The 27780-nt window shown below is 33.8% G+C and overlaps 1 protein-coding gene across 19 annotated transcripts in view; it reads right to left on the bottom strand.

The window, feature by feature from the left end:
• Positions 1-27780, bottom strand: part of DLG1 (discs large MAGUK scaffold protein 1) — a 263928-nt gene that overhangs the window by 104693 nt on the left and 131455 nt on the right. For 11 of the 19 annotated variants that reach the window (XM_044252049.1, XM_044252050.1, XM_044252052.1 and 8 more), the window contains 3 exons: positions 21596-21694; positions 10485-10538; positions 2095-2145 (listed from right to left, as the gene is read on the bottom strand). In XM_044252049.1, coding sequence (XP_044107984.1) covers positions 2095-2145; positions 10485-10538; positions 21596-21694 — 204 coding nt within the window. The remainder of the gene's footprint in view (positions 1-2094; positions 2146-10484; positions 10539-21595; positions 21695-27780) is intronic. The other 8 variants (XM_044252055.1, XM_044252058.1, XM_044252059.1 and 5 more) reach the window with 1 other exon arrangement.

Genomic DNA, 27780 nt, shown 5'->3' with positions numbered 1-27780 from the left:
GAACTCAATTGGTGAGTTTTCTTGATAACAAAGTCAATTTTGCCAAAGCAGTGCTAGTTTTTACTTGTTTTACATACCGTATTTCTAAGTAGGATTTTCTTTGAAGAGAAGTTTCCACTGCTTCGAAAAAGTCTTTAAAGATAAATGTTCTAAGCAATGGTATTAAAAAATTGTTTATTTTTGCAAAAATCTTCTAACTCTGGCTTTCAGGCAACTCAAATAAGCAGATACATCTGAACGGATTACTTAACTGTTAATTAAATAGCTTAAATACTCCCTCTACTGTGATGTGTTCTAAAATTCTATTTTAATCATTTTTTTGTCTAAACTCTTTTTTACTAGAGTAAAACTAGAGTTACTAGAATACGAATAATAGGATCAATGGTTGTGTGATGTTACCATTCATTCAGGAACTCACGTTCTTTTTCTTTGCTTTTTTAAAAAATTGAGATATAATGTACATATGACATTATATAAATTTAAGGTGTACAATATGTTGATTTGACATATTTTCATGTTGCAATATGATTATAACCACTGCTTTAGCTAACATCTCTATCATTTCACATAATTGTCATTTCTTTCTGTGGTGAGAACATTTAAGATCTAGTCTCTTAGCAATTTTTAAGCATATAAATAGTATTATTGATTATAATCACTATGCTGTGCATTAGATCTCTAGAAAATAATTCATCTAAGTTTGTAGTCTTTAACATCTCTCCAATTCCGGGTACTCAAGTTTTTTAATAAGTGAAAAAGCCATGTCCATTCCTAACTAAATAAATTTATAAGGCACTGGGAGAGAATGAAAATGAATAAGATTAAAAAGTTAGAATTACATGTCAATTATATCTCAATAAAGCTGGAAAAAAAATAAATAAAAAATACCATATTAAAATACATATACTACGTTATAGTAACCCAAATTTGGGTAGTGGGCAGTAAAGATCTAGCATACATGTAAAAGACCCTCTCAGGTCTATTTTCACTCAAAGTCCACTCTGGTTTCACATTTAAACAAGCCTAATTATCTAAGATTTCAGTCTTTTTTTTTTTTTTTAAAGATTTTATTATTTTGATAGAGAGAGACATAGCGAGAGAGGGAACAGAAGCAGGGGAGTGAGAGAGGGAGAAGCAGGCTTCCCGCGGAGCCGGGAGCCTGATGCAGGGCTTGATCCCAGGACCCTGGGATCATGACCTGAGCTGAAGGCAGACACTTAACCAACTGAGCCACTCGGGTGCCCTGGATTTCAGTCTTAAACAGACATTCAGTTACTTAGAAAATTTTACTTCTGTGAAACACTTTATTTCTCAAAAATGCTTGTCAGGCAAGGTGGCATTACTGAAATCCATCAACATTTGAATGCAAATATTCTCAAGAGGTAACTATTACAAGAAAATTTACACATCTAAATTGTACCCTTAAATTATTTTCTGACTGGGGGAAAGCCTAATTTTCAATAGGATCTTGTCCATTAGAACTATGGTTATCATTATGCTAAAAAAGAAAACTGTTAACAATAAGCACATTACTAGCACACTAAATACTTTAAATCAATAATGTTTCACATGAAAAAAGTAAAACTTAAAAACAGAAAAATCTGAAAAACAGACTAGAGGAGTGTTTAAGGAGACATGATAACTACGTGTAATGTAGTATTCTGGAAGGGATTCTGAAAGAGAAAAACATAAAAACTAAGGAAATCCAAATGAAGTATAGACTTTGGTTAATAATAATACTTAATATTAGTTCATTAGTTGAAACAAATGTATTCCAGTAATGTAAGATGTTAACAACTGGCAAAACTGAGGCCAAGATAAGTGGAAACTTTCGGTATAACTTTTCTATAAATCTAGAACTCTTTTAAATAAGAAGTTTATTTTTTAATAAAAAAGTTATTAGAGAAGAGCAACATGTTTTAAAAATATCATGGTTAGTTTTATAATATGTGTACTTATAAAAGAAACTAATACTACATAGTTATGCTTTTGAAAAATCTTTTCCCTTGAATTCTGTATGAAAGAGCAGTATATTTAAAGAATTCTTTAAGCAACAGATTTATGCATAAAATCTTAAGATAATTAAGTTTTTACCCTTTCAAGTGTGATTTCTTCATATTCGTAATCTGCATCAGTGCCATTAACCTGATGGAAAAAAGAAGTAGCACAGAAATTTAGAATATAAAATTTGAAATGTCAAGACATAATTTTTGTAGAATTTATTAATGCAAACCTGTTAAATGTGGTGGTAATCAAATAATCTGACTTCATTTTAATAATTTTAGGTAAAATTTTCAAGGAATAGATGAGCACAAATGTAATTAATGAGTTGACAATTCATGTATTATGACTTTAAAATACAGAAAGGGTACACACAGCTTTAATATTTTAAAAAGTTTATTCATTTGAGAGAGAGTGAATGAGCACATGTGCATGAGCACTGGAGAGGGTCAGAAGGAGAGGGAGAAGAAGATTGCTAGCATTCCGCCATTCCCCTGCTGAGCAGGGAGCTGACATGAAGCTCCATCCCAGGACCTGGGGATCATGACTGAGCTAAAGGCAGATGCTTAATCCACTGAGGCACCCAGGCGTCCCCATACGGCTTTTAGTATTATGGAACTTCAACTCTTTTCACTGCTTTGATCCACACATCTAATCAGGTGCCAGTTCTTATTGATTTGAATACTTCAATTTTTCTGAAAACCATTAGCTCTTCATTCTCATCTCTACTACCTTGATTCAAGCCTTTGTTAATCTCCTCTGGATTATTGCCAATGTAATAATCCAACACTCGGACTAGTATTCTCTGCTGCCCAAATAACTCTAATGTGTTTTACACTGATGGATCTTTCTGGGGCTCATGTCCAATAACATACTTACTGCTCCTAAACTTTCAGAAAAACTCATACAAGGCTCTGTATGAACGGACCTCAATTTATCACTTAGCTTCATTCCTAATATACATAATTCATGAGTGTTACATACCATCAAATTTGAATGATTTGCTCTTTCCTTTACATATCTTGCAAATTTCCACCTCTGCATCTGTTACTTTACTGCTTCCTCTGTCACAAATTTCACTTAAATATTTCATGTCCAAATCTGATTCCCCATTCAAGTTCTTGCTCACGTCTTATAGACCAAGCACTTTATCTTATTCTTTCCAATTTATTCCCTACTCCCTCCTGGAAGTAGAAATTTTCACAGTGAGGGCCACTGTTGAAAGGTAAATAATCCTTGGAATTGGTTTAATTCAGGTTCATGTCATTGCTTTAAACATTTTTGATATGAGGTTGTGCAAAATACTTGATAAGTCAAACAGGGATTGTGATAAACCAGATTCCTCTAGATGCCTCCCATCTTTCATCCTCAATGTTCTTTAGCAACATGACTAAACCATCCTATCATGAAGAGATGTCATCTATTTCTCCTTCCCTTGGATCTAGGCAGGTCCCAGATGAGCTCTGTTGAAAAGAATGTGGCACAAATGATGCTGTGTGGGTTCTCAAGGTCATGTGATCCCTTGTAATATCTGCCTTTCTTTTAGGGTACTCAATCAGTTACCCACCTGCCTTTGGCTCAGGTCATGAGATCCTGGGATCCAGCCCCACATCCAGCTCCCTGCTCAGTGGGGAGCCTACTTTTCTCTCTCCCTCTGCAGCACGCACCCCCCCCGATTATGCTCTCTTGCTCTCAAATAAATAAATAAAATCTTAAAAAAAAAGGCAACAACTTAGCTATAATGTGAGGAATATCAAACAGCCCATGGAAGATTCAAATGAAGGAGAATTAAGGCCCTTGGCCAAAAGCCCCAGCTGCACTAACTAGCAATAATCATCAACTGCCAGTCACATGAATGAGACTATTTTGGATCTTCCAGCCTTTTCCAGTGTCCCAGCCAATATGAAGCAGAAGAAACTTCCAGCTAATCCGAAAAATTGTGAGAATAATGAACTGTATTTTAAGCCACTGAAGTTTCAGGGTGGTCTGTTATACATCAATAGAATAATGAAACAACAGAATAATGGTATCTATGTAAGCTACTTTGCTTTCTTCACCATACTATAAGAAAGCACCCCTACTTCAGGTCCAGTTCGGGGCCCAGGAGTTTTTTCTTGAGGGCCTCTGAAACATCTCTTCTACCTTTTGGGTTCTATGGCTCTAATGGATTTAAACCCAACTACTACTTTAACTCTCTTTCTTACCTAAGTAGTTTTCCTTGTTTTTGAGATTATGTTATGAATGCATACACACACATACACACACTCTCTCTCTCTCTCTCTCTCTCTTCTTTTTAAATCTTTCATTCTGTAGGAGTGTGGACAATACTGACTCCATCTTAGGCCCTCCATCTTGTTCATATGTTTTGCTTGAGGACTTCTGGGCACCCCAAGTACCATGCCCCTTGGAGATTAATATACATGTCTTAGAAATCCCCACCACGGCCTGGATATGGGGAGGCTTCCTTTGGCCTCCCACAAATCTGTTAAGAGACAATATGGTCTTTCCCCTCTCTGACAAACAGATGTCACCACAAAATCCAATTAAAGGTTAGTGGTCAATTAGGTGCATGTGAACCCTTTGATCTCACTACAATGCTCTTCTGCAAGTCCCCTCACTCTACAAAATCTGTGAACCAAGGTCAGACGTCATGGAGAACAGCCATGTAGCTGCTGACAATTCGGACTTTCCACCCAAACCCACCCTCCTCTGTCGGTTAGTTATCCTGAACAGAACTGTGTAAACTATATGGAGCGGCCTACTTCATTTTTTCATCTCAAAGTGCCTTCTCAGTTTAGAGAATATTTTACTGTCCCTCCCCCACCTCCTAACAGATTTCTATGCATCTAAAATGCAGGAGGTTTATACATATACATATCCTACCAACTTGACTGGAAGTGCTTTTTTTATGAGAAAAATAAAACCCTTATCTGCAGCTATACCACTTTCCTTATTCTTTTTTTTTTTTTTATAAAGATTTTATTTGTTTATTTGACAGAGAGAAATCACAAGTAGGCAGAGAGGCAGGCAGAGAGAGAGAGAGGAGGAAGCAGGCTCCCTGCTGAGCAGAGAGCCCGATTCGGGACTCGATCCCAGGATCCTGAGATCATGACCTGAGCCGAAGGCAGCGGCTTAACCCACTGAGCCACCCAGGCGCCCCACCACTTTCCTTATTCTAAAGGTTATCTGTATCACCTTTATTTTTCCTTGCTCAGACTTGCTAAAAGTGTCAGTTCTTATTCAAAGTAGTTTTAATACTAATTAATCTATCACATTCTGTGCTATTACTTTTTTGCTTTTATTTTTATCAATTCTTTATTCTTTCCATAGAATAAATAATTGATAATTCTTTATATAGAATAAAGAATTTTTTCAAAGCTTCTTGAGGTGAACACCCAATTCATTTATGCTGATTACTCTTCTCTTTTTAAAAACATCCATTAAAGTTAATAAATTTTTCTCAGCAAATGGCTTTGGCCAAATCTCAAAACTGCTACACTGGGCTCTATTTTTGTTCATTTGTTTATTTCCAAATACTCCGAAATTTTATTCTGGGAAACATTCCAACGTAAGTGTGCTTATATGGCCTTTTTGGTGTTTATTTGGTGTTAAAATTTCTATACTGTGACCTTATGATTTCTGTTTTAAGATATTTGAGATTTTCACAATTAAGCCTTCTTGAAAGGTAAATATATGGTAAATATGCTTAGTGCTTAATTTAATGCTAAGTCATTGAGAGCTGGTGAGGATTCCAGGTAACACAGAGTGATCTTAAAAAGGTGAACAGTGAGGGGTGCCTGGGTGGCTCAGTGGGTTGAGCCGCTGCCTTCGGCTCAGGTCATGATCTCAGGGTCCTGGGATCGAGTTCCGCATCGGGCTCTCTGCTCAGCGGGGAGCCTGCTTCCTCCTCTCTCTGCCTGCCTCTCTGCCTACTTGTGACCTCTCTCTGTCAAATAAATAAAATCTTAAAAAAAAAAAGAAGCACTTCTGAGGAATTTAAAAAAAAAAAGAAAAAGAAAGGTGAACAGTGAGAACAGAGGGACTCTGAATGACTTTAGTCTTAAACCCTCCATAACTTAAAACTGTCAGATAATTTTGTATATAAAAATAATTTGATAACATCTTTGAACATACTCAAACTGGGCTTCAAAATGCTAAGAGTACATTACCAAAACTACAAATTGCTCTGTAGGTAGCACTTCATTAACAGTAAAAGTGAAAAAAAACAATGGTGCTGTAGTATTTTTAACAGCAATATGTTTTCCAGCAAAACTACAAAATGGTTGGTTTGCTTAGTTTTCTTTTTATATCTTTACAAAATATGGCTTCCAATAGGAATGAAATGCTTGACTAATATATTATTATATAAGGTTTATTACTCTCAATTAGCAGGATGGGAGAGGTGTAACATGGGAATAAAACCAGAGGAGACTGATCTTTAGGCAAAATGAATATATTATTTACAAAATAATTTTTTCTTCTTTAAAATTATGAGAGTAGATCTAGAATACTTCCTGAGAACTGTCATTGCCAGTATTTTCTGGGTTTTGAATTTAGGCCTATCAACAAAATAGGATTGTGTAGGGGATCAACGCTGGAGCAGAAACTAGAGGTCGACTGGGGCCTGACTGTGAAAGGTCTTGAATGCTGTAGTAAGCAATGAGAAATATTCTTGAAAGTTTCTGAGCATCAAATAGATTTAAAAGATTTTCCAGAAAAGGAGCTATGGTAGTATGGAACAGATGAAGAACAACTGGAGAAAAGTATACTGGTGAAGAAGTTATGGCAGTAGTCTGGATAAAAGGCACAAATTACAAAGACATTTAAGAATAGGTGGTAAATTCTTAAACATTTAAAAAAATCCTAACATTTATGGAGAAAAAACCCTATAAAGCTGTAACTAAGAGCAACTAATCTAAAAGAAACTTGACCAAGAAAGAAAATCAGATTATATAACATATGTCTAGGTTAAGCTGTATTCCATTGATCTATCCATTAATTAAAACTCTGCTGTTTTAATTAACAATGTCTTATAATATGTTTTATTATTTGCTAGGGAAATCTCTCACAATTACTTTTATTTTAAATTTTACTTGATTACTCTTGAGTTTTTACTTTTTTATAAATCAAACTGTTCAACATAAGTTTCTGTGATGATAAAATGTTCTATCATCTGCCTTGTCCAATACAGGAGTTACTACCCACATATGGTGACTGAAGTGGTTAGTACAACAGAGAAACTAAATTCTAAAACTCTTGCTCTTTTTCTTATCCCTTCTCCCCCTCTTCCCCACCCCCGTCCCTGTACCCCCACTGCTCTCTTTTGGGGGGTTATAACTAGTCCTAGACCAAATTCATCTGGGGAAAATGATCTCTACATTGTCTTCCTGCTCAGCAGTAAGATCTGTTCTCTGCTTACTTAGGTATTCTTTGAAGCCATCAGCAAAGTTTTATAGTTTTCTTACTATAAACTCTGTAATTTCTTGTTAAGCTGACTGCTAGGTATTTCATATTTTTGTTGATAGATTTAATGGACTTATTTACAGTTAGTTGCTGCTAGTATACTGAAAGAGCACTTATTAATTTTTAACCTGTAAAAATTTTTTCTTTTTAATACAATTTGTTTTAATTATGGGTACATACATGCCATTAAGAGGCAGAGGAAAATTTATAACATGTCCTCAGTTCCTTATAGGCCCAAAGATTTTCATTTTTTCATTAGCCTCTACCAATATATCCGAACAGGACCGACAAATCCTATTAGTCAGTATAAGACTTCTCCAAGGGAAGATTTAAAAATAAGCCTAATCTACTAATAACTTATTGTTTAGGCTCAATTCAGTAATTAAGTCCTAACTGTAGATTAATATATTGGAAGTAAAGATTTTATCAACAGTCATGTGATTCATAGTTCCTATTAATGCATAATTTCAGGCAAATAAAAATATCAAAGTCTATACCATCACAAGGTAAGAACCTAAAAATAAAAACGTAATTGGGAAGAAGGAAATGCTCTTCCTACTGAAAGATTAACAAAACTAAATACAAAAGTCTTAACCTCAAAGAATGTACTTATAAGATTTTATTAAACAATGAACAGCAATGTTTTCAGTTGATTTAAAAATATTGGCAGTTATCAATTATCTTATATATGGAAAAAGTGAAGAAGATTCTAAGTATGTAAGAAAACTACCAAAGTCAAATTGAATGAATTTTCCTAACCTTCACTATTTGTAGGATACCTTAAGGAAAAAAAAAAAAGAAAAACAGATGAGAATTTCACCAAATTACTTCATTTCCATCTTATTACTGAAACCAATAAGAACTCAGAATTTGTTTTTAACTTGCCTTCCGTTAATACTTTTCACTATATAAAAAAAGAGCAGGAATGCACAGAGACCGAACCAACCCCAATGCCAATGAAATTTTATCTACTAATACTAAAAACTGAGTACAATACATCATACTTAACAGAAAAAGATTGAAAGCTTTTTACCATAGATCAGGAACAAGAAAACGATATTTGCCCCCGATACTTCTACTAAACATTGTAATGGAGGTTCTACCCAGGGCAATTAGGCAATCAATCAATCAATCAATCTGGATTATAAAAGGAAGAAGTAAAACTATCTATCTCCTTTTGCAGATGGCATGGTCTTATATACAAAATGTAAAGGAATCTACACAAAAACATTAATAAATACATTCTGTAAGGTTGCAGGACAGAAGATCAAAATCTATTATATTTCTAAATGAATTCCTAAAAATCTGTTATATTCTAATACACTAGCAATGTAAAATCCATAAATAAAATTAAGAAAACAATTCCATTTGCAACAGCATTAAAAGAGCAAAACACTCAGGAATAAATGTTAAGTGAAAGAAGTTTAAGACTTGTACACTGAAAATTAAAACATTACTGAAAACAAAGATGTAAACAAATGGAATGCCATCCTGTGTTCATGGATTAGAAAACACAATATTGATAAGATGGCTATACTGCCCACATTTACCTACAGATTGAAATCAATTCCTATCAAAATCCTAGCTGTCCTTTTTTTGCATGCAGAAATTGACAAGCTGATCCTAAAATTCATATAGAAACACAAGAACCCAGGATATCCAAAACAAACATAAAAAGCTCCAGGACTTATACTTTCTGATTCCAAATATTATAAAGTTACAGTAATCAATACTATGTGGTACTGGCATTAGGATACACATAAACATCACTAGTAGAGAATTAAGAATCCAGAATAAACCCATATATTTATGTTTATATATATTTTTGAGAGACAGCATGCATGCAAGCAGAGTTGGGGGGAGTTCTCTCTGTAGAGAGAATCTTTTTTTTTTTTTTTTAAAGATTTTATTTATTTATTTTACAGACAGAGATCACAAGTAGGCAGAGAGGCAGGCAGAGAGAGGAGGAAGCAGGCTCCCTGCGGAGCAGAGAGCCTGAAGTGGGGCTCGATCCCAGGACCCTGGGAGAATCTTAAGTATGTTTCTCATCCATAACCAGGGCAGACGCAGGGCTGGATATTAATGAATGTGAGACAGAATCAAGAGTCAGATGCTTAACGGATTGAACCACCCAGCTGCTTCAGCCCATATATTTATAACTAACTGATTTCCTACAAGATGTCAAGACCATTCAATGTAGAAATAGTCTTTTCAACAAATGGTGATCGGACAGGACAACTGGTACCCATATGCAAAAGAATTAAGTTGGACCCTTACCTTCCACAACATACAAAATTGACTCAAAATGGATCAAAGATCTGAGTGTAAGAGCTCGAACTATAAAACTCTCAGAAGAAAACCCAAGGATCCTCATGACCTTGGATTAGGCAGTGTTTTAAAGTATAAACTGAAATCAACTATTTAAAAATGGGGAAAAAAGAACTTTTACAGTCTATAAAATTATGTACCATCTGAATGGGGGGGGGAAAAAAAGCATAGGAACTACTTCTACATAAACATCTCCAAAGACATTTTCCTCTGGAGTAAAAAATGTTGGATTAGGTTCTGCTGTTCTGGGTGCTTATCTTTAAGGGCTTTTTAACAAAGTAATTTTATAGAGAAGTACTACTCAATTCAGTATGAAGTTATATAACTAATATCTGAGTATACATATAAACCTGGGTACTAAAAATCTAGTCACTCAACTAGATTTCTAAAATGACTGAATATATGGCACTGTGTAAAGACCACTGGTCAATGATAGCCTTTAGTGAAAACTGACCATTTTAATTTAAAAATAAACCATAAATTTCTATTTCAACATTTCTGCTTTACATTAAGTATGGGGAAAAAAAACAATCAAGAAGTATTGCTTCATGTACTTTAACAATTACAGATCAGTGAAAGAACAACACAAGTACAATGTGTTAAAGAAAATGAAGCTGTGATCTTTGTATATGTATCAAAAACTGAACAGGAAAAGAATTATTATTTAAATGTGTGGAGGAAATTGGACTTACATAAGTTGACGTTTCCAAGCTCTCTGTGTTGACCAGTACTGGAGGAGGATTTGCCTTAAAGAAAAGTATTGTAAATGTGTTACCTTAACAGGAAAATCGACACATTCCATATCAACATTCACAAATGTCAGAAGCAAATGAAAGATCTGCTATTTTTTAAATTATAATTTTATATGAGCTTTCCATATGTTAATCAATGAATTCAGTTTCCAGCACCAGATGAAAAGAATTAAGTATAAACAGTTAAATTTGCTTTTGAGAAATAAATTATTTCTGCTAAAACAGACATAATTTTCTTAACATTTGTAAAGAAGTTTACCAGTCTTCTTAAAAAAATCCACAAATATGCTTTGCATAAGAACTCTTCCCAGGTTGCTCAGATATCATTAGCTTTTCTATTCCCAAGGATACCAGGAAGATTCCAACTTTTATCACCCAGAAAAAAATTCTATTTTCAGTTGCAATTATTGCTTACCACCTGTTACCACTCACAGAATAACAAGAGCCAAAAAACCAAAATCAAAACAACAGCAAAAAAACCAAGTAGAATAAATATGTCTGATTAAGTATGGATTGAAAGAAGCTTGGTTTTCTGGTTGACCTGGAAATTATTCTGTAGATGAAATAAAATTTAAGGAATAAAATGCAATCAATACCAAATGAAAAACATATCAGAACATATCATGAACATACCAGAAAACTGACATGATTCCCCTCAAAATTATCTTTCTCCTGCATATTTAAGAGTATAAAAGTACCATTTCAAATGACATTTTCTTAGAATAAAAAAAAGAGACTATCCTTTAAGCCAATTTTAGGAGGTATGTTTATGAACACTAATAATTCTGCTATTCCAATTAACTAAAGAACTGAACATAAAAACTGTGTGAAAGAAACATTATATACAGAATAACCATTTTCTTCCAAGTGTATGGGCTTTCCTAAAAGGTTCAAATATTTTACACTATTTTTGGCAAAGAACTAGATCTGGATGATATGCTAAGGACAACCCAGTTGCATGGTTAAATAATTATATAATATGCATTTAGGCTACATGAAGCAGCAGGTTAAAAATGAGAAACCTTATTATATATAAACATGACATTAACTACTTTATATGCAGGTCCTACCTTTGACTGTAATACTCTACCTTCAAATAATTTAGTGAAAACCAACCCTAATAAATACAAATACTATTTGTTTTTCAAATTTTTAATTTAAATTCAATTAATCAACATGATACAAATACTCTTTGTATGATTATTATTTAAGTAAAAGTAGTCAACTTACAGACATTTGAGATTTTATGAATATCTGAAATTATCCAATGACCCATAGAGATTCCTCAAATTGATAGTATTTCACTTCAACAAAAAAATTAATGGTACAACTTCACCCCGTTTTGTTTAAGCAATTACAGATGATGACAAGAAAGAAAAGGGTACTTAAAGTTACAAAAGAAGTTACATTCTTCAAAAATTATGGCAACAAAGCCTTTTGCTTCCCTCTGTCCATTTATTAACAAACATACAGTGAAAAAAAGTTGTTTTTTACCATCATCGTTGTACAGAAGTTATCTTTTGATTCTAGTCCTATAAAAAGTCTATTTGATATTGAAATATACAAAAACAAAATGATATAAAGTATTAAACTTACTTCAAAATAAAATAATGACAAAGAGAGGACAGAAATGGGAGGGATTATGGATCATATGAGCACACATGAGTTAATGATTTGTTATAGTTCCGTAATGAGTATATGTGAGAGTTCACATATATATTAATTCACATATTAATAATTTAATAGTTCACAATAATTCACATATTAGTTCACATATTAATAGTATGTGAAATAATAGTTCACATACTATTCCCTCTACATGTAAGTATTTATTTATTTATTTATTTATTTTTTAAAAGATTTTATTTATTTATTTGAGAGAGAGAGAGAGACAGTGAGAGAGAGCATGAGCGAGGAGAAGGTCAGAGAGCGAAGCAGACTCCCCATGGAGCTGGGAGCCCGATGTGGGACTCGATCCCGGGACTCCAGGATCACGCCCTGAGCCGAAGGCAGTCGTCCAACCAACTGAGCCACCCAGGCGTCCCTACATGTAAGTATTTATTTTTAAAGATCTTATTTATTTATTTGACAGAGAGAGAACACAAGTAGGCAGAGCAGTAGGCAGAGAGAGGGGGAAGCAGGCTCCCTGCTGAGCAGAGAGCTCAATGCAGGGCTGGATCCCAGGACCCTGACATCATGATCTTAGCCAAAAACAGAGGCTTAACCCACTGAACCACCATGGTGCCCCAGTATTTTTGAAAATTTTAATAAAAAGTGAAGCAAAAAAATTATATTGAGTCAACTGCTCAGTTTGTAGGAGGTTAATAACTAAGGCAGTTGTAAAATACTATAGGTCAGAGTTGCTATTAAGTTATTAGCATTCACACCATAAAGTTGATTTTAATTTTCAAGTTCTGTTCAAAATAAAAAATACAGACTAGTGAAATAATTTGCAATTTTGACTTGAAGAACACGGTAATATACGTACAATAAGTTATTTTTAGATGTATCTTTAGAATTAACATGAGTGAGTGATCATACTTGAAGGGAAATGATGGTAATAAAAAACATGAAATTGGACAAGAAACAAGAGTGTCTGAAAAACAGTCTGAGGGGTTTGAAATGGCGGGGGGGTGGGAGGTTGGGGTACCAGGTGGTGGGTATTATAGAGGGCACGGCTTGCATGGAGCACTGGGTGTGGTGAAAAAATAATGAATACTGTTTTTCTGAAAATAAATAAATTGGAAAAAAAAAAAAAGAAACAAGAGTGTTCACATTGAGGATTAAGCAAGAATTTCGACCTAAAGTAATGTCAGGGTAAGAAAACCTAGCTATTTTAAAAAGACAGGTCATAAAAAATAGTCTCGAATAAGAGCCTATATAAAGGAAGCTCAAGAGGTATGATGTCTGTCTCAAGTCTAGTTGCCTAAAATAAAGATAAAATATTTAAGACTGTAATAGTAAGTATAGAATTAAGACATTTAACTTGGAACAAACTATACTTTTACTTAATAATAATTTACTTAATTCTATTTTTACTTAGTAATTTTACTTCATTATAATTGTATTATGAAATACAGAAATGGTTTCTGAGAAAATAATACTCCCTAGCTCTCCAATTTGGAGGAGGTAGGAATGGAAATAAATGGGTAGGACAATCTGAATGGGTTTGGAGGGTATGATACACAATTCAGAAAGACACAACACCCTAGAAACAAAGTTAAAGAACAGGGTACTTCTAAAGGAAGCAATGCAGAAAAATTTGGCCACAGAAAGCACATACTTTGAAAAAGCTGAGGTAAAGAGTACTAAAATTAGAAATGGTAGCAAATCTGGCTAGTTTAAGACCTTGGGATCTGTAACTGGGAGACAGTGGGTAGCAGAACAGGTGACATGAAATTATCACCTTTACTTAGCAGTCAATTAAACACCAACAAGAATTAAGAAGAATCTACTTGAAAGTTATTTCAAATGAAGAAACCCCTTCCGTTGCACCTTGCTTCAAGTGACTTCAAGTGACACCAAAAGACTTGATTCTGGTGCTGTCTCTATTTCACTCCACCATTCAAGTAAATCTGACTATACAGGTAAGTCACAAGTGATATTTAAACTCATTTATTTCATCTATAAAGAGATAGCAACACATGTTTTTACCTAAGAGGACTATGTGAAGATACAGCAAATACAAAGGAAAACTTACTGTAAACTACAGGAAACTACTGTTAATCCATTATTATTATATATATTAATATATTAGTATATTATAAATTAATATACTATTGTGTATGTTTCAACTAGGATAATAATGAAGTCCTATAATACAATTAGAGATGGGATGGGGGTTAGTAAAGGGACAGGAATATTCTAAAAAAGAGGTACTAGTAAACCCCTAAAGAATTTAACCAAGTATCAATAACAAGACTTAAGAAACATAATTCTGCTCATGCAATTTTTAGCATTCTATTTCATTAATAATGGGTCTCACAGGGATTGCTGCTGTTAACACATTGCAGCATCCTTATACAATTTCAAAAAGCAGTATTACATTTTTTTAAAAAACCTTTAAATAATTCTTAAATCCAGTTATTTAAAAACAGGCCAAAATTAGGAGTTTAGAAAACACTTTAATGCTGTGCATTGAATTTCTCCTTTTACCATTTATCAAAGTTTTATTACATTATTTAATCTGTCTCCTTCTCCCCTACTAAATTACAAACAAGTGTTTTTCATATAAAGAACTCACAAACCCCAGAGAACACATCTTAGATTCTAATTTGAGACACACTGCATTAAAAGGTAAATGCTATCACTTAAGGAATCAATGTAAGATGGAGTGTATGTAAAAATAAATAGGATGGATTCTGGGAAGACGGCACAATAGGAAGTACCACAAATTTGTCACCCAGACAATAACTGTACTGGCAGAATATATGTGATATAACTAATTTGGAATTGTATTGAACTCCAGAGTAGTCTGTTGAAGGTCTGCAACTTCCAGGGGAAGTACTGGATGGTAAACTGTGGTTAATTCAGTCAATTTTAGCTCTTAGCACAGTAGCAGCTATTCAACTCCTATCCTCTGCCCTGTAACAGCTAGTTGGGGAAGTGGTCCTGGAGTAGCTGGCACAAAAACTACAGAACCCAGGAGGGGAAAAAACCAAAAACAAACAAAAACTACCCTCCAAATACAGGGGATCTGTGCTCTGATTGCTTCTGATCACTGGGGTGCAAAGAGACAGTGGCCATTATTGAACTGCCCATAATTGATACAAGTCTTTCCCCCTCTGGTTGAAGGGACTCCAGAGGATTTAAAGGGCATACACCTACTCCCACCATTTCATTTTTCTCTTTTTCCCCTTTTGAGAGTCAGACACTGAAACCTAGGATATTCAAAAGCAGCCACATACACAAGGGCAGGCAGGGAAAAAAAGACCTGAGGAAGACCTTAAGTTTATACTACAGACTGATTCTTGGCACAGAGATAGCCTACAACAATTAAAAAGCCCCAAAACAACAACTACAAAATAAAAATAAAACCTTAGGAGAGGAGGAAAATCTGATTTCCCGAGTTAGAGCATCCTAAGAGTCAAAAGTCCAGTGTTCAGCAAAGAAATTAAAAGGCATGCAAAGAAACAATATAGTGTGGTCCATTCAAAGGAAAAGAGGAAGGAATGAAGGAAAGAAGGAAAAGAAAAAAAGGAAGGAAGGGCCTTTAAAAAAACCTGGTGCTAGATCTACTACAAAAAGACTTTAAAACAACCATATTAAAGATGTTCAAAGAACTAAAAGAGAAGGTGAACAAAGAAAATGAAAAAATAAAAGGGAAAATTTATAAAAGATAAAATAGAAAAGTCTATAAAAGAGAGAAAACCTAAAGGAAAATCAAAAGGAAATTCTGAAGCAAAAAAGTTCAATAAATCAAAAATTCAATATAACAATTCAAAGGCAAAAGAACTGATGAACTTGAAGATAGGACAATGGAAATTACTAAGTCTGAGAAAAGAAAGAAAAGGACTAAAGAAAATGACCAGACACTAAGGAACCTTGGGTCACCATGAAGCAGACCAAAACATATATCATGGGAGTCCCAGAAGAGGAGAGATCAAGTAGCAGAGAAAATATCTGAAGAAATAATCACAAAACATTCCCAAATTTGATGATAACAAACAACCATAACAAGACATAAAGAACAACAACCAAGCTCAACAACCTCATGGTAGGATGAACTCAGAAAGACTCACACTAGGACATATTGTAATCAAACTCTTGAAAGACAAAAACACAGAATTTTGAGAGCAGCAAGAAAAAAGTAACTCATTACATACAAGGGATCTTCAATAAGATTATCAACATGTTTCTCTGAACTCTGGAAGAGTTCCAGAAACTCTGGAAGTGAGAAAGTAGTGAGCCAATATATCTAAAGTACTAAAAGAAAAAACCCTTTGTCAACCAAGAACCCTGTATCTGGCAAAACTGTTCCTCAAATGTGAGGGAGGAATTAAAATACTCCCAGATAAACAAAAGCTGGGGCGGGGGGCGGGAGTTCGGTTATCACTAGTACAGCTGCCCTGAACAAAATTCTTTGCTCAAGAGTCTTGCAGGTTGAAATTAAAGGACACGAGACAGTAACACAAGGTGTTTGAAGAAATAAAGATCTCAGTAAAGATAAATACAAGAGCAATTATAAAACCCAATATTGTAAGAGTTGTAACATCACTTTTTATTTTCTACATATTGTTAGAGGAAATGCTTTCAGTCTTTGCCCACTGAGTACAATGATTGCAGTCGGTTTTTCACATATGAAAAGATGAAGAGAGTTCTGTAGATGTATGACAGTGATGGTTGCAAAACAATATGAATGTACTTAATATCACTGATATGTAGGGGTGCCTTGGTGGCTCAGTAAGTGTCTGCCTTCAGCTCAGGTCATGATCCTGGGTCCTGGGATGAAGCCCCACATCACGCTCCCTGCTTAGCGGGGAGCCTGCTTCTCCCTCTGCCTTCTGCCACTTCCCCTGCTTGTCTTCTCTCTCTTGCTCACTCTCAAATAAATAAAATCTTAAATATCACTGATATATAATCTTAAAAATGGCACATTTTTACATTATGTGTATTCTACCACAACTAAAAAAATTGGAAAACATATATGACTTCAAACTAATTATGCAGATGCATTAAAGACAAATTGAAACATATTCTACAAAATAACTAGCTTGCTTTCTTCTAAAATGCCACATTCATGAAAGACAGTGGGGCTACTCCAGATTACAGAGACTAAAGTGTCATGAAGGCAATGTGAAATCTTGGACTGGCTAAAGGACCTATTTTTTTTTCCTCTAAAGTACATTATTGGGGCAAATGGAAAAATATAATATTTGCAGATTAATGACACCAATTTTATTTTAATGTTCATTTTCTGATGTAGCTCATGTACTATGGTAATATTTCTGTTCTTAGGAAAAAACATTTAGTGTTATAAAGCATTTGTATTTGGAGGTAAAAGGGACATGAGAGAAGCTTCCTTTGAAATGATTCATAAAAAGTAATATATAAGAAGGGAAATGATAAAGCAAATATGGTAGGTAAAAATGTTAAGAATTGGGAATCTGGGTAAAGGTATATGGGAATTCACAGCACTATTACTGAAACTTTCTTAAATCTGAAATGATCTGAAAATAATGTAGAATAAACAAAACAAACTCAAAATACATATAGAATAAGGGCACCACAGTCAGATATTAATGTGTGGTTAAAAAGGCTCATCAAGGTAACTCAAAGTATGGTCTTCTGTTTAAAACTACCAGTAAAATGAAAATATATCAAGTCATCCTTTAGGTTATACTAAAGATCAAGTGATTTGAGATTCAATGCTCAGATGTTTTGTGAAACTTGAACGGTCCAAAAGCAATAAAAAATGGTCTGCACTGGCTATACCTCTTATGTAACTACTCTCATGTCATGTGGGAATTGTTAACTGTCTATTGGATAGAAAGGAGTCTCCTGGAGGACAAGGATAATGTTATATTCATCTTAGTAATGGTATGACTGGAATAATAACAAAAAACTCAACACCAATCCCTCTGAAGCACATATATGAATATGTACAAAGAATTTTACACACACAAATTAGTCACTTTTAACAATTACATGACAGATCCACAAAACTGGTAGAAAGAGTCTAAAGCATCTGGTTTTAAAGCAGAGTATTTACTCTGGGGTAGAAAAAAGACATTTAGTAGGTCAGTATCTATGTAGAGAACTGAGGCTATTAGAAGCTGAGTCATTTCTCCACTGTCACATAGCTAGAAAGGGGTGAGGCCAGAAAGTGGTAGTCAGGTCTCACTATAAAGTCTGCGCTCTTCATGCAACTTCAAGCAGTCATTCGTTATGCCTTCTTCTGTACTGCTGTGTATAATAAGTCTAATAATTCCTATTATGGAAAGCTTTAAAAATTTAAAAGACCAATATAAAAGTACTCTGAAAAGTATAATAAGCATTTAAAAGTAATCAGGGAGGCATTATCTTCCATTTTAATAGATGAAGGGAGGATAAAATGTAGACATTAAGTAACTTGTTTGAATTGCAAAGGTAGGACTCGAATCCAAACCTTATGTCTTCTACTTCTATTTCTATTATATCCTGATGCATCTAAAATGTAAAGTAGTTGGGGCGCCTGGGTGGCTCAGTGGGTTAAGCCGCTGCCTTCGGCTCAGGTCATGATCTCAGGGTCTTGGGATCGAGCCCTGCATCGGGCTCTCTGCTCTGCGGGGAGCCTGCTTCCTCCTCCCTGCCTGCCTCTCTGCCTACTTGTGATCTCTGTCTATCAAATAAATAAATAAAATCTTTAAAAAAAAAAAATAAAACGTAAAGTAGTAGATCTTTAGAAGAAAAATTATTTCCATTTAAAGTGTTAAAACTGGGTTATAGATTAAGTATAGCTTTCAAGTTTATTTGAGGACATTTTAATCACTTATACTAATTTTTATAATGTCCATATTCTACTTCATTAACCAGGAACGCACTTACTGATTCTGGAAAAATGAGGCACACCTATAGGCTTTTCACATTATACAACATTACAACATAAATGATTAATCTACTCTACATGGGCTTTCAGTGTATTTAAAACTTAAAATGAGGCAAAGTAGAATACATAAGCCTTTGTCTTGTGCACATATCCTCATTTGTTTTTCTAACTTGTTCCCTGGTTTACTGTCTCAAAGAAATATGAGACAACACTAATAATATGAACAACCAAGATTATGTGCCAGTTGCACATATGCCATTATTCTTCCAACAACATCTTAAGCTAGTACTACTATCATCTTCAGTGTTAACAGATGAAGTAACAGAAGCTCAGTGTGGTTAAGGAAACTGCTCAGAGTTATACAGCTTATAAAGTGGTAGGACTAGAATTCCAAACCAGATCTATCTGCCTCTAAGACCTCTCATTTATAACTACAAGGCTATGTAATGTCTCAACAATTTCCAAATATAGTATGATGTTAGGGACACTTGGGAGTAAATAAGTCAGAGGTCTTTGAGCAGGAAAAGGACAGGTTCCTTATGCAACATAAGAACAAAACTACTATGAAGTTTCAAAGGGTTTTGGAACTATTTTAACACCAAAAGATGAATTGAAATGACAAGAGTAAAATAAACTTCCAAATCCCCTACTTTAAAAAAATATTGTATTACTAAATCCTAGATGCTTGGAGAGAGGTTAAATTATTACAATATTACAATAAAACATAGGCTGCTTACTTAGAATTATATTTTATTTATAAGTTCAAGTTCTTCTATGCAACACAGAGAAAAAAATCCATCTGGATTTATCTATTCTATCATTTACAACGATTTAACTTTTAATGATTTTCATAAAGGGTGAACGATTATGTAGAAACAGTAACATTATAACACAGACTGAAGTCTTAGTGGAGTATCTGTAATTTCCCTTAGAATCCTATTTTGTATAATGTCCCTCTTGAATTTCATTTTTTATGAGGGGAAGGGCACTGAGACAAGTAATAATTGATATCCCATTTTACTTCCAATGGAACTTACACGATAAGCATACAATTTTTATCTAGATTTTATGCACATATCAGTAATAGTAAAAATAGCTAAAGATGCATTTATTTATACTCTAAATGAGACTGAGATTGTATACAACCAAGATCTGTGTTATTTATTATATGCAATAATACTATCATTATTTTGACTTTGGATGACTTAGTTTATAGGGTAGGTAATGTCTTATTAAGTCATCCCTTGGAATTACTGAAGGATTTGTCTAGCATTTCATTTTAGTTTTTGACTGTCACGTTACTTTTTATTTTGTTTTCAAAATTTTATTTAAATTCTAGTTCGTTAACATATAGTACAAAAAAACCCATATAGTACAATGTTAGTTTCAGGAGTAAAATTCAGTGATTCATTACTTACATATAATGCCCAGTGCTCATCATAAAAGTGCTGTCCTTAATATCCATCACACATCTAGCTCATCCCCCACCCCGCAATTGCCCTCCATCAGCCCTCAGTTTGTTCTCTAAGAGTCTCTTATGGTTTGCTTCCTTCTCTTTCCTACCCCCTACAAACATTCATCTGTTTTGTTTCTTAAATTCCATATGTGAGTGAAATCATATGGTATCTGTCTTTCTCTGACTTATATTGCTAAGCATAATACACTCTAGCTCCAACCATGTTGCAAATGGCAAGATTTCATTATTTTTGATGGCTGAGTAATATTCCATTGTGTGTGTAAATACACACATTACCTTTTTAAAAATAAACTTTTATTAGAGTAATTTTAGATTTACAGAAAAGTTGCAGAGATAGCACAGAGTTCCAATATACTTTACATGTATGGGGTCTTATTTTTAACAGATAAATATGAACGGTATCTAACCAAATGACAGAGAAAGAAATATTTCCAAAGAAGGTAAATATATATTGGAAAACAAATATGAATGACACATCTAGTGTAATATGAAGATAAAGATTTTTATTATCTTTAGAAAATAAAATTTCCTGGGGTGTCTGGGTGGTTCAGTGGGTTAAGCCGCTGCCTTCAGCTCAGGTCATAATCTCAGGGTCCTGGGATAGAGCCCTGCATCGACCTCTCTGCTCAGCAGGGTGCCTACTATTTCCCCTTCTCTCTCTGCCTGCCTCTCTGCCTACTTGTGCTTTCTCTCTCTGTTAAATAAATAAAATCTTAAAAAGAAAAAAAAAAAGAAAATTTCCTAAAGCAAATAAAAAACTGGTTCAAGCAGATTTATAAATACAAAATGCATGATAACAAATCTAAGGAGGTTCAATATTACGAAGTTTAAAATGTGTCCTATTTCATAGTTAACCTAAAAAAATGACACATATTGAACCCATTTTATATTAAATCCCGAATATTTAATTCCCTAAAAACAACAGGTGAAGTCCAAAGTGAATTACTAAATCTAACAAAGAAATAGTTAAAACAGTTTGAAAAGAATACAAATGAAACATTAAAAGCAAATGAAATGTTTATAAAGAAAAAAGAAACTAATAAAAACCTGTGGTATGGTGGGTAGGATGACAGTATTCTCAGCAGGGACTGGCAGGACAGGGATCACAGGGACAGTGGGAGAAGAGGGAGGTACAGCTTCTGTTGGCTAAAAATCATCAATGACAAAAAATCAGGAAAAATACCAAAATAAAAGAAAAACACATAACAGAAAATTTTGTCATAATATATTATAGTTTTCAGAAATAACTGAGAAAAAGGTAAAATATTAATGTTACTTCAATTTAAATGAGAAAATGCTCTCCAGAAATTATTTTAGAAATCATTATGCTACTAATAATAGTTTTAATAACTGTAATTAAAATGAGAGATTACTTTTTAGATATTTCAATGAAAACAGTAAAAGATAATGACTTACAATTTTGCTCCTCTAGGAGACAAAACACTTACTTCAAAGACTACAAAATATTTTTCCAGGATTCAGAATATTATTTGATTACTTTCCTCCTTGCATTCAAGGAATCAAAAGCAATTTTATTAGCCCATCAGGCAGGAAACTGGGGCTCAGAAATTCACAAAGGATTCAAAGGACTTAAAAATTGAATCTATTATCACTTTTAAAATCTATGCTATTGACCTCTACTATTAAGAACTGTACTAAGCTGCCTTAAAATTGCCTTCAAACAGGCATCTAGGTGGTGCAATCAGTTAAGTGACGCTTCTTGGTTTTGGGTCAGGTGGTGATCTCAACATTGTTGGGTAAGCCCCAAGCTCAGAAGGAAGCCTGCTTAAGTTTCTGCTTCCCTCCACCTTGGCCCCCTCCCCTGCACCCACGCTCTCTCTCTCAAATAAATAAATCTTTTAAAACAACTGCCTTTAAAGCCATTAATTCAACTAACACTGAGTAACTATTATGTGCCACACATATTCCAGAAAAAATTAAAAAAGAACTCCAGTGACATAAAGTAAGGGGCTTTGATATTACACTCAACTACTCTATCTGGCTTGATTAGTTTAATTTTTCAAAGATGTAAATGTAAAACAAGACGTGTTTTGTAACTTGTCCTAAACCTTGTTAACTGGATTAATTCATAAACATTTATTAACCAATAACATACTCTACATGTATAAGAGAAACATTAAAATCCAACTGATTACAGGACAAGGTGCATTAAAAGAGACAGGAAGAACAAATTTGCTGAAATCAAAACTATGCTTTTCCTAACAAAGAAATACAAAATAAAATTACAATGTTGACCTTCTTGGTCTATCAGTTAATCAAAATTTATTAAAAATGCGCGGATTCTCTTCAACAATGGTGCTGGGAAAACTGGATATCCACATGCAAAAGTAATGAAGTTCTATCACTCTCACATCATATACAAAAATTAAAAAATTAATCAACAATAGAAAGATACATACTAGAACTCATAAAACCAGAAAACAAAGGGGTAAATCTTCCTGACCTTAGATTTGACAGTGAATTCTTAAATATATCAAAAGTATAAGTGACAAGAATAAATGAACCAGACGTCATCAGAACATCAAACAAAATATTTTGTCTACCAAAGGACATTATCAAGAAAGTGCAAAGACAACCTACAAAATGGTAATAAATGTTTACAAGTCATACATCCAATGGGGGTTTAATAGCCAGAATATATAAAGAACTCTTACAACTCAACAACAAAAAGATAGTTTAAAAATGGGCAAAGGACTTTGGTGGTCATTTCTGCAAAGGAGATATACAAATGGCAAATAAGCACATGAAAAGATACTCAACAAATTATTATTCATTAGAAAAATGTAAATCAAAATTACAGCAATAAATCACTTCACACTTTCTAGGAGGCTGTAATAAAAAAAGAAAAACAAAAACAGAAAGAAACTACATTGGCAAGGATGTACAGAATTTGTAATCTTCAAAAACTATTGGTAGGAATGTAAAATGGTGTAAGCTGCTATGCAACAGTTTGATGGCTCTTCAAAAAAAGCTAACCATAGTATTACCATATGACCCAGCAATTCTACTAAGTATACATATACTCAAAAGAACTGAAAACAGGGAGTTGGATACTTTACATCACAATGTTCAGTGATGCATTATTCACAACAGCCAAAAAGGTGGAAAAAACCCAAGTGTCCATCAACAGACAAATGGATAAACAAAATGTTATATATACATGCAATGAATTATTATTCAGTCACAAAGAGGAATGAAATTCTGACTCATGATACAACATGGATGTATACTGAAAACATTATGTTCTCAAGTGAAATGAATCAGACACAAAAGGACAATATTGTATGATTTGACTTACATGAAACATTCAGAATAGGTATACTCAAGTAGAATGGAAGTTACCACGCTAGGAGAGAAGAGCATGTTAAGTTAATGATTACAGAGTCTGTGAGAGGTCATGAAAAGTTTTGGAAATCTAATAGTGATGGTTGCAACACTGAGAATGCAATTAATGCCACAGAATTATTTTTAAAAAAGGTTAAAATGACAAATTTTATGTCAGATATATTTTGCCACAATACAAATCTCAAAGTAAATTTTAATGCATAAAAACAGGACCTTTCCCACTGTTGTTGGATGTATAAATTCATACAAACTTTAAGAAAAGCAATTTAGTAGTAATTATCTACAGCCTTAAAAAAGTCTAAGCTTTTAGACTTAATTCTAGAAATCTACCCAAAGTGAACAATTTAAAAAACAAATATTCTAAGAGTCTTAATACATTCTACTGACCACTGTTTATACTTGGGAAATGTGGAATATCCTAAATATCCAAAGGTGCTGGAATGGTTAAGTATACAAATAATGATAATTATGTAAAATTAAATATTACACAACAATTAAAAATCATCTGTAAGAACCATCTGTAGATCTGGCTTGGGACTCTAGTCACTAATTATATACTGTTTCCATAAAAAAAAAAACTTTAAATTACATATTATGAGTTTAAAATGCATCACTTAAATATTAACCAACTTTCAGTTTAATACTCCTATCACTTTTAAAAAATTTTTGAGGTTCTGACTCTAGATTTACAACAAAGTGTGAGAAAAAAGATAGTTTTAAAAGAACTGCCACTTGATCAACTAGGTATACCTACAGGAAATGAAATGAATCCCATCTCTATCTTATACAATACTTAAGATTAATTGCAGACTGTTTGCTAACATAAGAGAAGTACAAAAATTAGATTTCTAGATGATATTAATGACAGAATGTTACCATGACCCTGGTGTAGGTAAAGACTTTTTAACAGTAAGATACAGATTATTGAAGCCAAACAGGGTAAGGAGAATGTCTGTATGCAGGGAGTAGAGGGGTGGTAGTGGTCTGGAACAGGGTGCTTGGAGCCTGAGCAGAAAAAGGAGGGTATCCATATGGACAGAGCAGTGGAAGCAGGCTGATGTGTTTTGTTTGAACCTAAATGTGGCAGTAGCAGTAGTCTGGCATGAAGTGCAAGGGCCTCAGTGAAGTAAAAAGGAGATACGATGGAGCTTGGGCAGAGTAAGGAGGGTGTCCCACCAAGAGAAGTGGTGATGGGAGATTGCTGACATACAGGAGATTTTGATCTAAAAAATACATACATAAAGGATAAGGGGAATAAGATACCTCATGTCAGAGAAAGGAGTTATGAATATGGAAAGGGAAAAAAATAGCATGATATCTATGGTTCCAGAACAGAACTGGAGGTATTAGCATGAATGCACGGCTTTCAATATATAGAGATAGACTTGGAAACACAGACATACGTGTGTGTATACATACATATATTCCCTAACTCTGCCCACAAAGAAGATCTGGGGGCAGTAACACACCAATAGCATGAACACACCTAGCATTCAGATCATGGTTTCTAAATACCAATTCTCAAATTAAAAAACAAACAAACAACAGGCTAGGAGTCTTTGGATTTCAAAATGGCTAATTCCAGTGCTAGAGCTTAGCAAGTACAATAAGATCCTAGAACAACTTGCTGTGCAAGAAAATACAGAAGCGCTCATGGAATAATGAGGGCAGGACAAAAGACACAGGAGTTAGTTTGAAGAGTTTTGATCAGTCAGACTGGGAACAATTTGAGATTCGAAATAAAGATAACAGTGGCATACACAGAATAAAAACAGGATTCCAAGAGTCCATATTGATATAATAATTATAAAAATAAATGAAAAGATGAGAAAGCATTTCCTTATAGTAGGATGCCAACTAAAAGATGTAGAAGGAATTCTGGAATTTTAAAATCATAATTTGGCAACCACCACAGAAATAATACATTCAAAAAAATCAATAGATATAAAAATTCCAATGCTGCTGAATGAACCTTCCCTTTCATTCTAGAGTAGATGAAAGTTTAAATAGGACACATGGATCCACTCAAGTATTTCTCTTAAAAACACTTATTAATTACAGTGAAGAAATCTAGCAGATACGATCTTAATCAAAGTTACCAGTACCAAGGATGGGACAACTCAAAATCATGCTACCTGACAGGATAAAGAACCTATCACTTCTCAGAAACTCCAGTCAAAGATGCGTAACCTGAATCCAATCACCGAATAACAGACAAACCCAAATTGACTGATACACTACAAAATAACTGCTGCAGTCATCCACACTATCAAAGAAAAAAAAGTCTAAAGTTTATAATTATTTTTTGTAATATCAGGTTTTTAAAATAGCTTTATTGAGGTAAAATTGATATACAAAAAACTTCACCCATTTAATGTAAACAACTTAAATGAGTTCAGACATATGCATGTACCTGTGAAACCATTACAATCAAGATACTAGATATATCTATCACCTCTAAAGTTTCCTTATGCCTCTTCAACAGAGTCAGATATTAGCTGATTAATAATCTACTTTAACATAAAAATAATACAGAGCTAAATGCTTATATCAAATTTCAACATCAAGCACAAAAATCTCCACTAGGCAGCTGCTCTCCAAGACCTTCATGATAAACTATAAATCCTTTAATATTACATTTAAACCTCATGGTAACCTTGGCTTTAAGTCTCTTCTGAAATCTATCTCCTTTAGATAAGGATCTGAATACCATTTTTAAGAAATCCTAAAACAACTTATGCCATCTTAATTCACTCCACTCTCTATATGGCAATGAACAAGTAGTTTGAAAAAGAACATAGCTTCTGCCAGTTTCTTGAGAAAGGAAAATCCTCCTGAAAAAGTCTTCAAAAATAAGTAACGTTATCAATACATAACAATTTCCTAGCCACAGCTGATAACGAATTCAGGTAACAAAGAACTACAGAACAACAAAATAATTCATTTAGTTCATCTGAAACAAAAATACAGCCCCAAACAAATAACAGACAATCAAATGAAGGTTGAGTGATACAGGAACAGCACAGATGTTAGATCTGATAATAGAGTAAAATAAAAAGGTAAGAGGATATTTTAAGCACAGGATTTAGAGCAGGGTAAAATTCTAGGGAGTTGTAGAAGATTCTAAATTGGAAAATGTCATGCTTTAGATCCTAATGTAAACAATGAGGTAGCAAAATACAGTCACCATTATATTTGGGTTATTACAGAAAAGGAGAAATTCAGCATAAGCATTTTAACTTGAAAAATCTTATATACATATTTCATTAGACAATGGTAACTGTTTTACCATCATCCTTTTACTGCTCCATTTGTATCACTCAGTAAGATCCGATCCAAAGAGTTTTTTTTTTTTTAATCATGACCATGTGACTAACTGAGACCATGTGTCTCAGTTGTTTCTATCCATAGCAACACCATGGAATCATTAGCCCCTGAGGCTGCCTTCAGAGACTCGTTTCCATGACAACAGAGGCTATAATATTAACAGTGTCTCAAAGAACATCGCAGAAAATTGTAAATTCCTGTAAAATAATTGGCTTGTACATATTTTAAAAGTACTTTTTCTATGACAGTATGAAATTGACAGCTTCTGGGAAAGTGTTTAAACAATCATTTTTAGAGATTCTTATTAAATTTCTTCATAGTTTACATTTTAAATTCAATGTAAGATCTTAAACTTATGAAATCAGCTTTTAAAATGTAACAGATTTTCACTGAAGTGGTCTGAAGCCTTATTAGGTACAGCCACGTGCATAATGTGTACTGTATATCAACATTCATGACTATGCACCACCTTCTTTCACTGCCATTCATGCAATAATAAATGCCCCTGGCCTCTTCCTTAAGAAAGCAAATACTGCTGA

This window comes from Neovison vison, chromosome 6 (genome assembly GCF_020171115.1).
Source record: "Neovison vison isolate M4711 chromosome 6, ASM_NN_V1, whole genome shotgun sequence".
Classification (NCBI taxonomy): Eukaryota; Metazoa; Chordata; class Mammalia; order Carnivora; family Mustelidae; genus Neogale; species Neogale vison.
The sequence above is the reverse complement of the archived record's forward strand: the minus strand, read 5'-3'. Positions and strand labels throughout refer to the sequence as shown.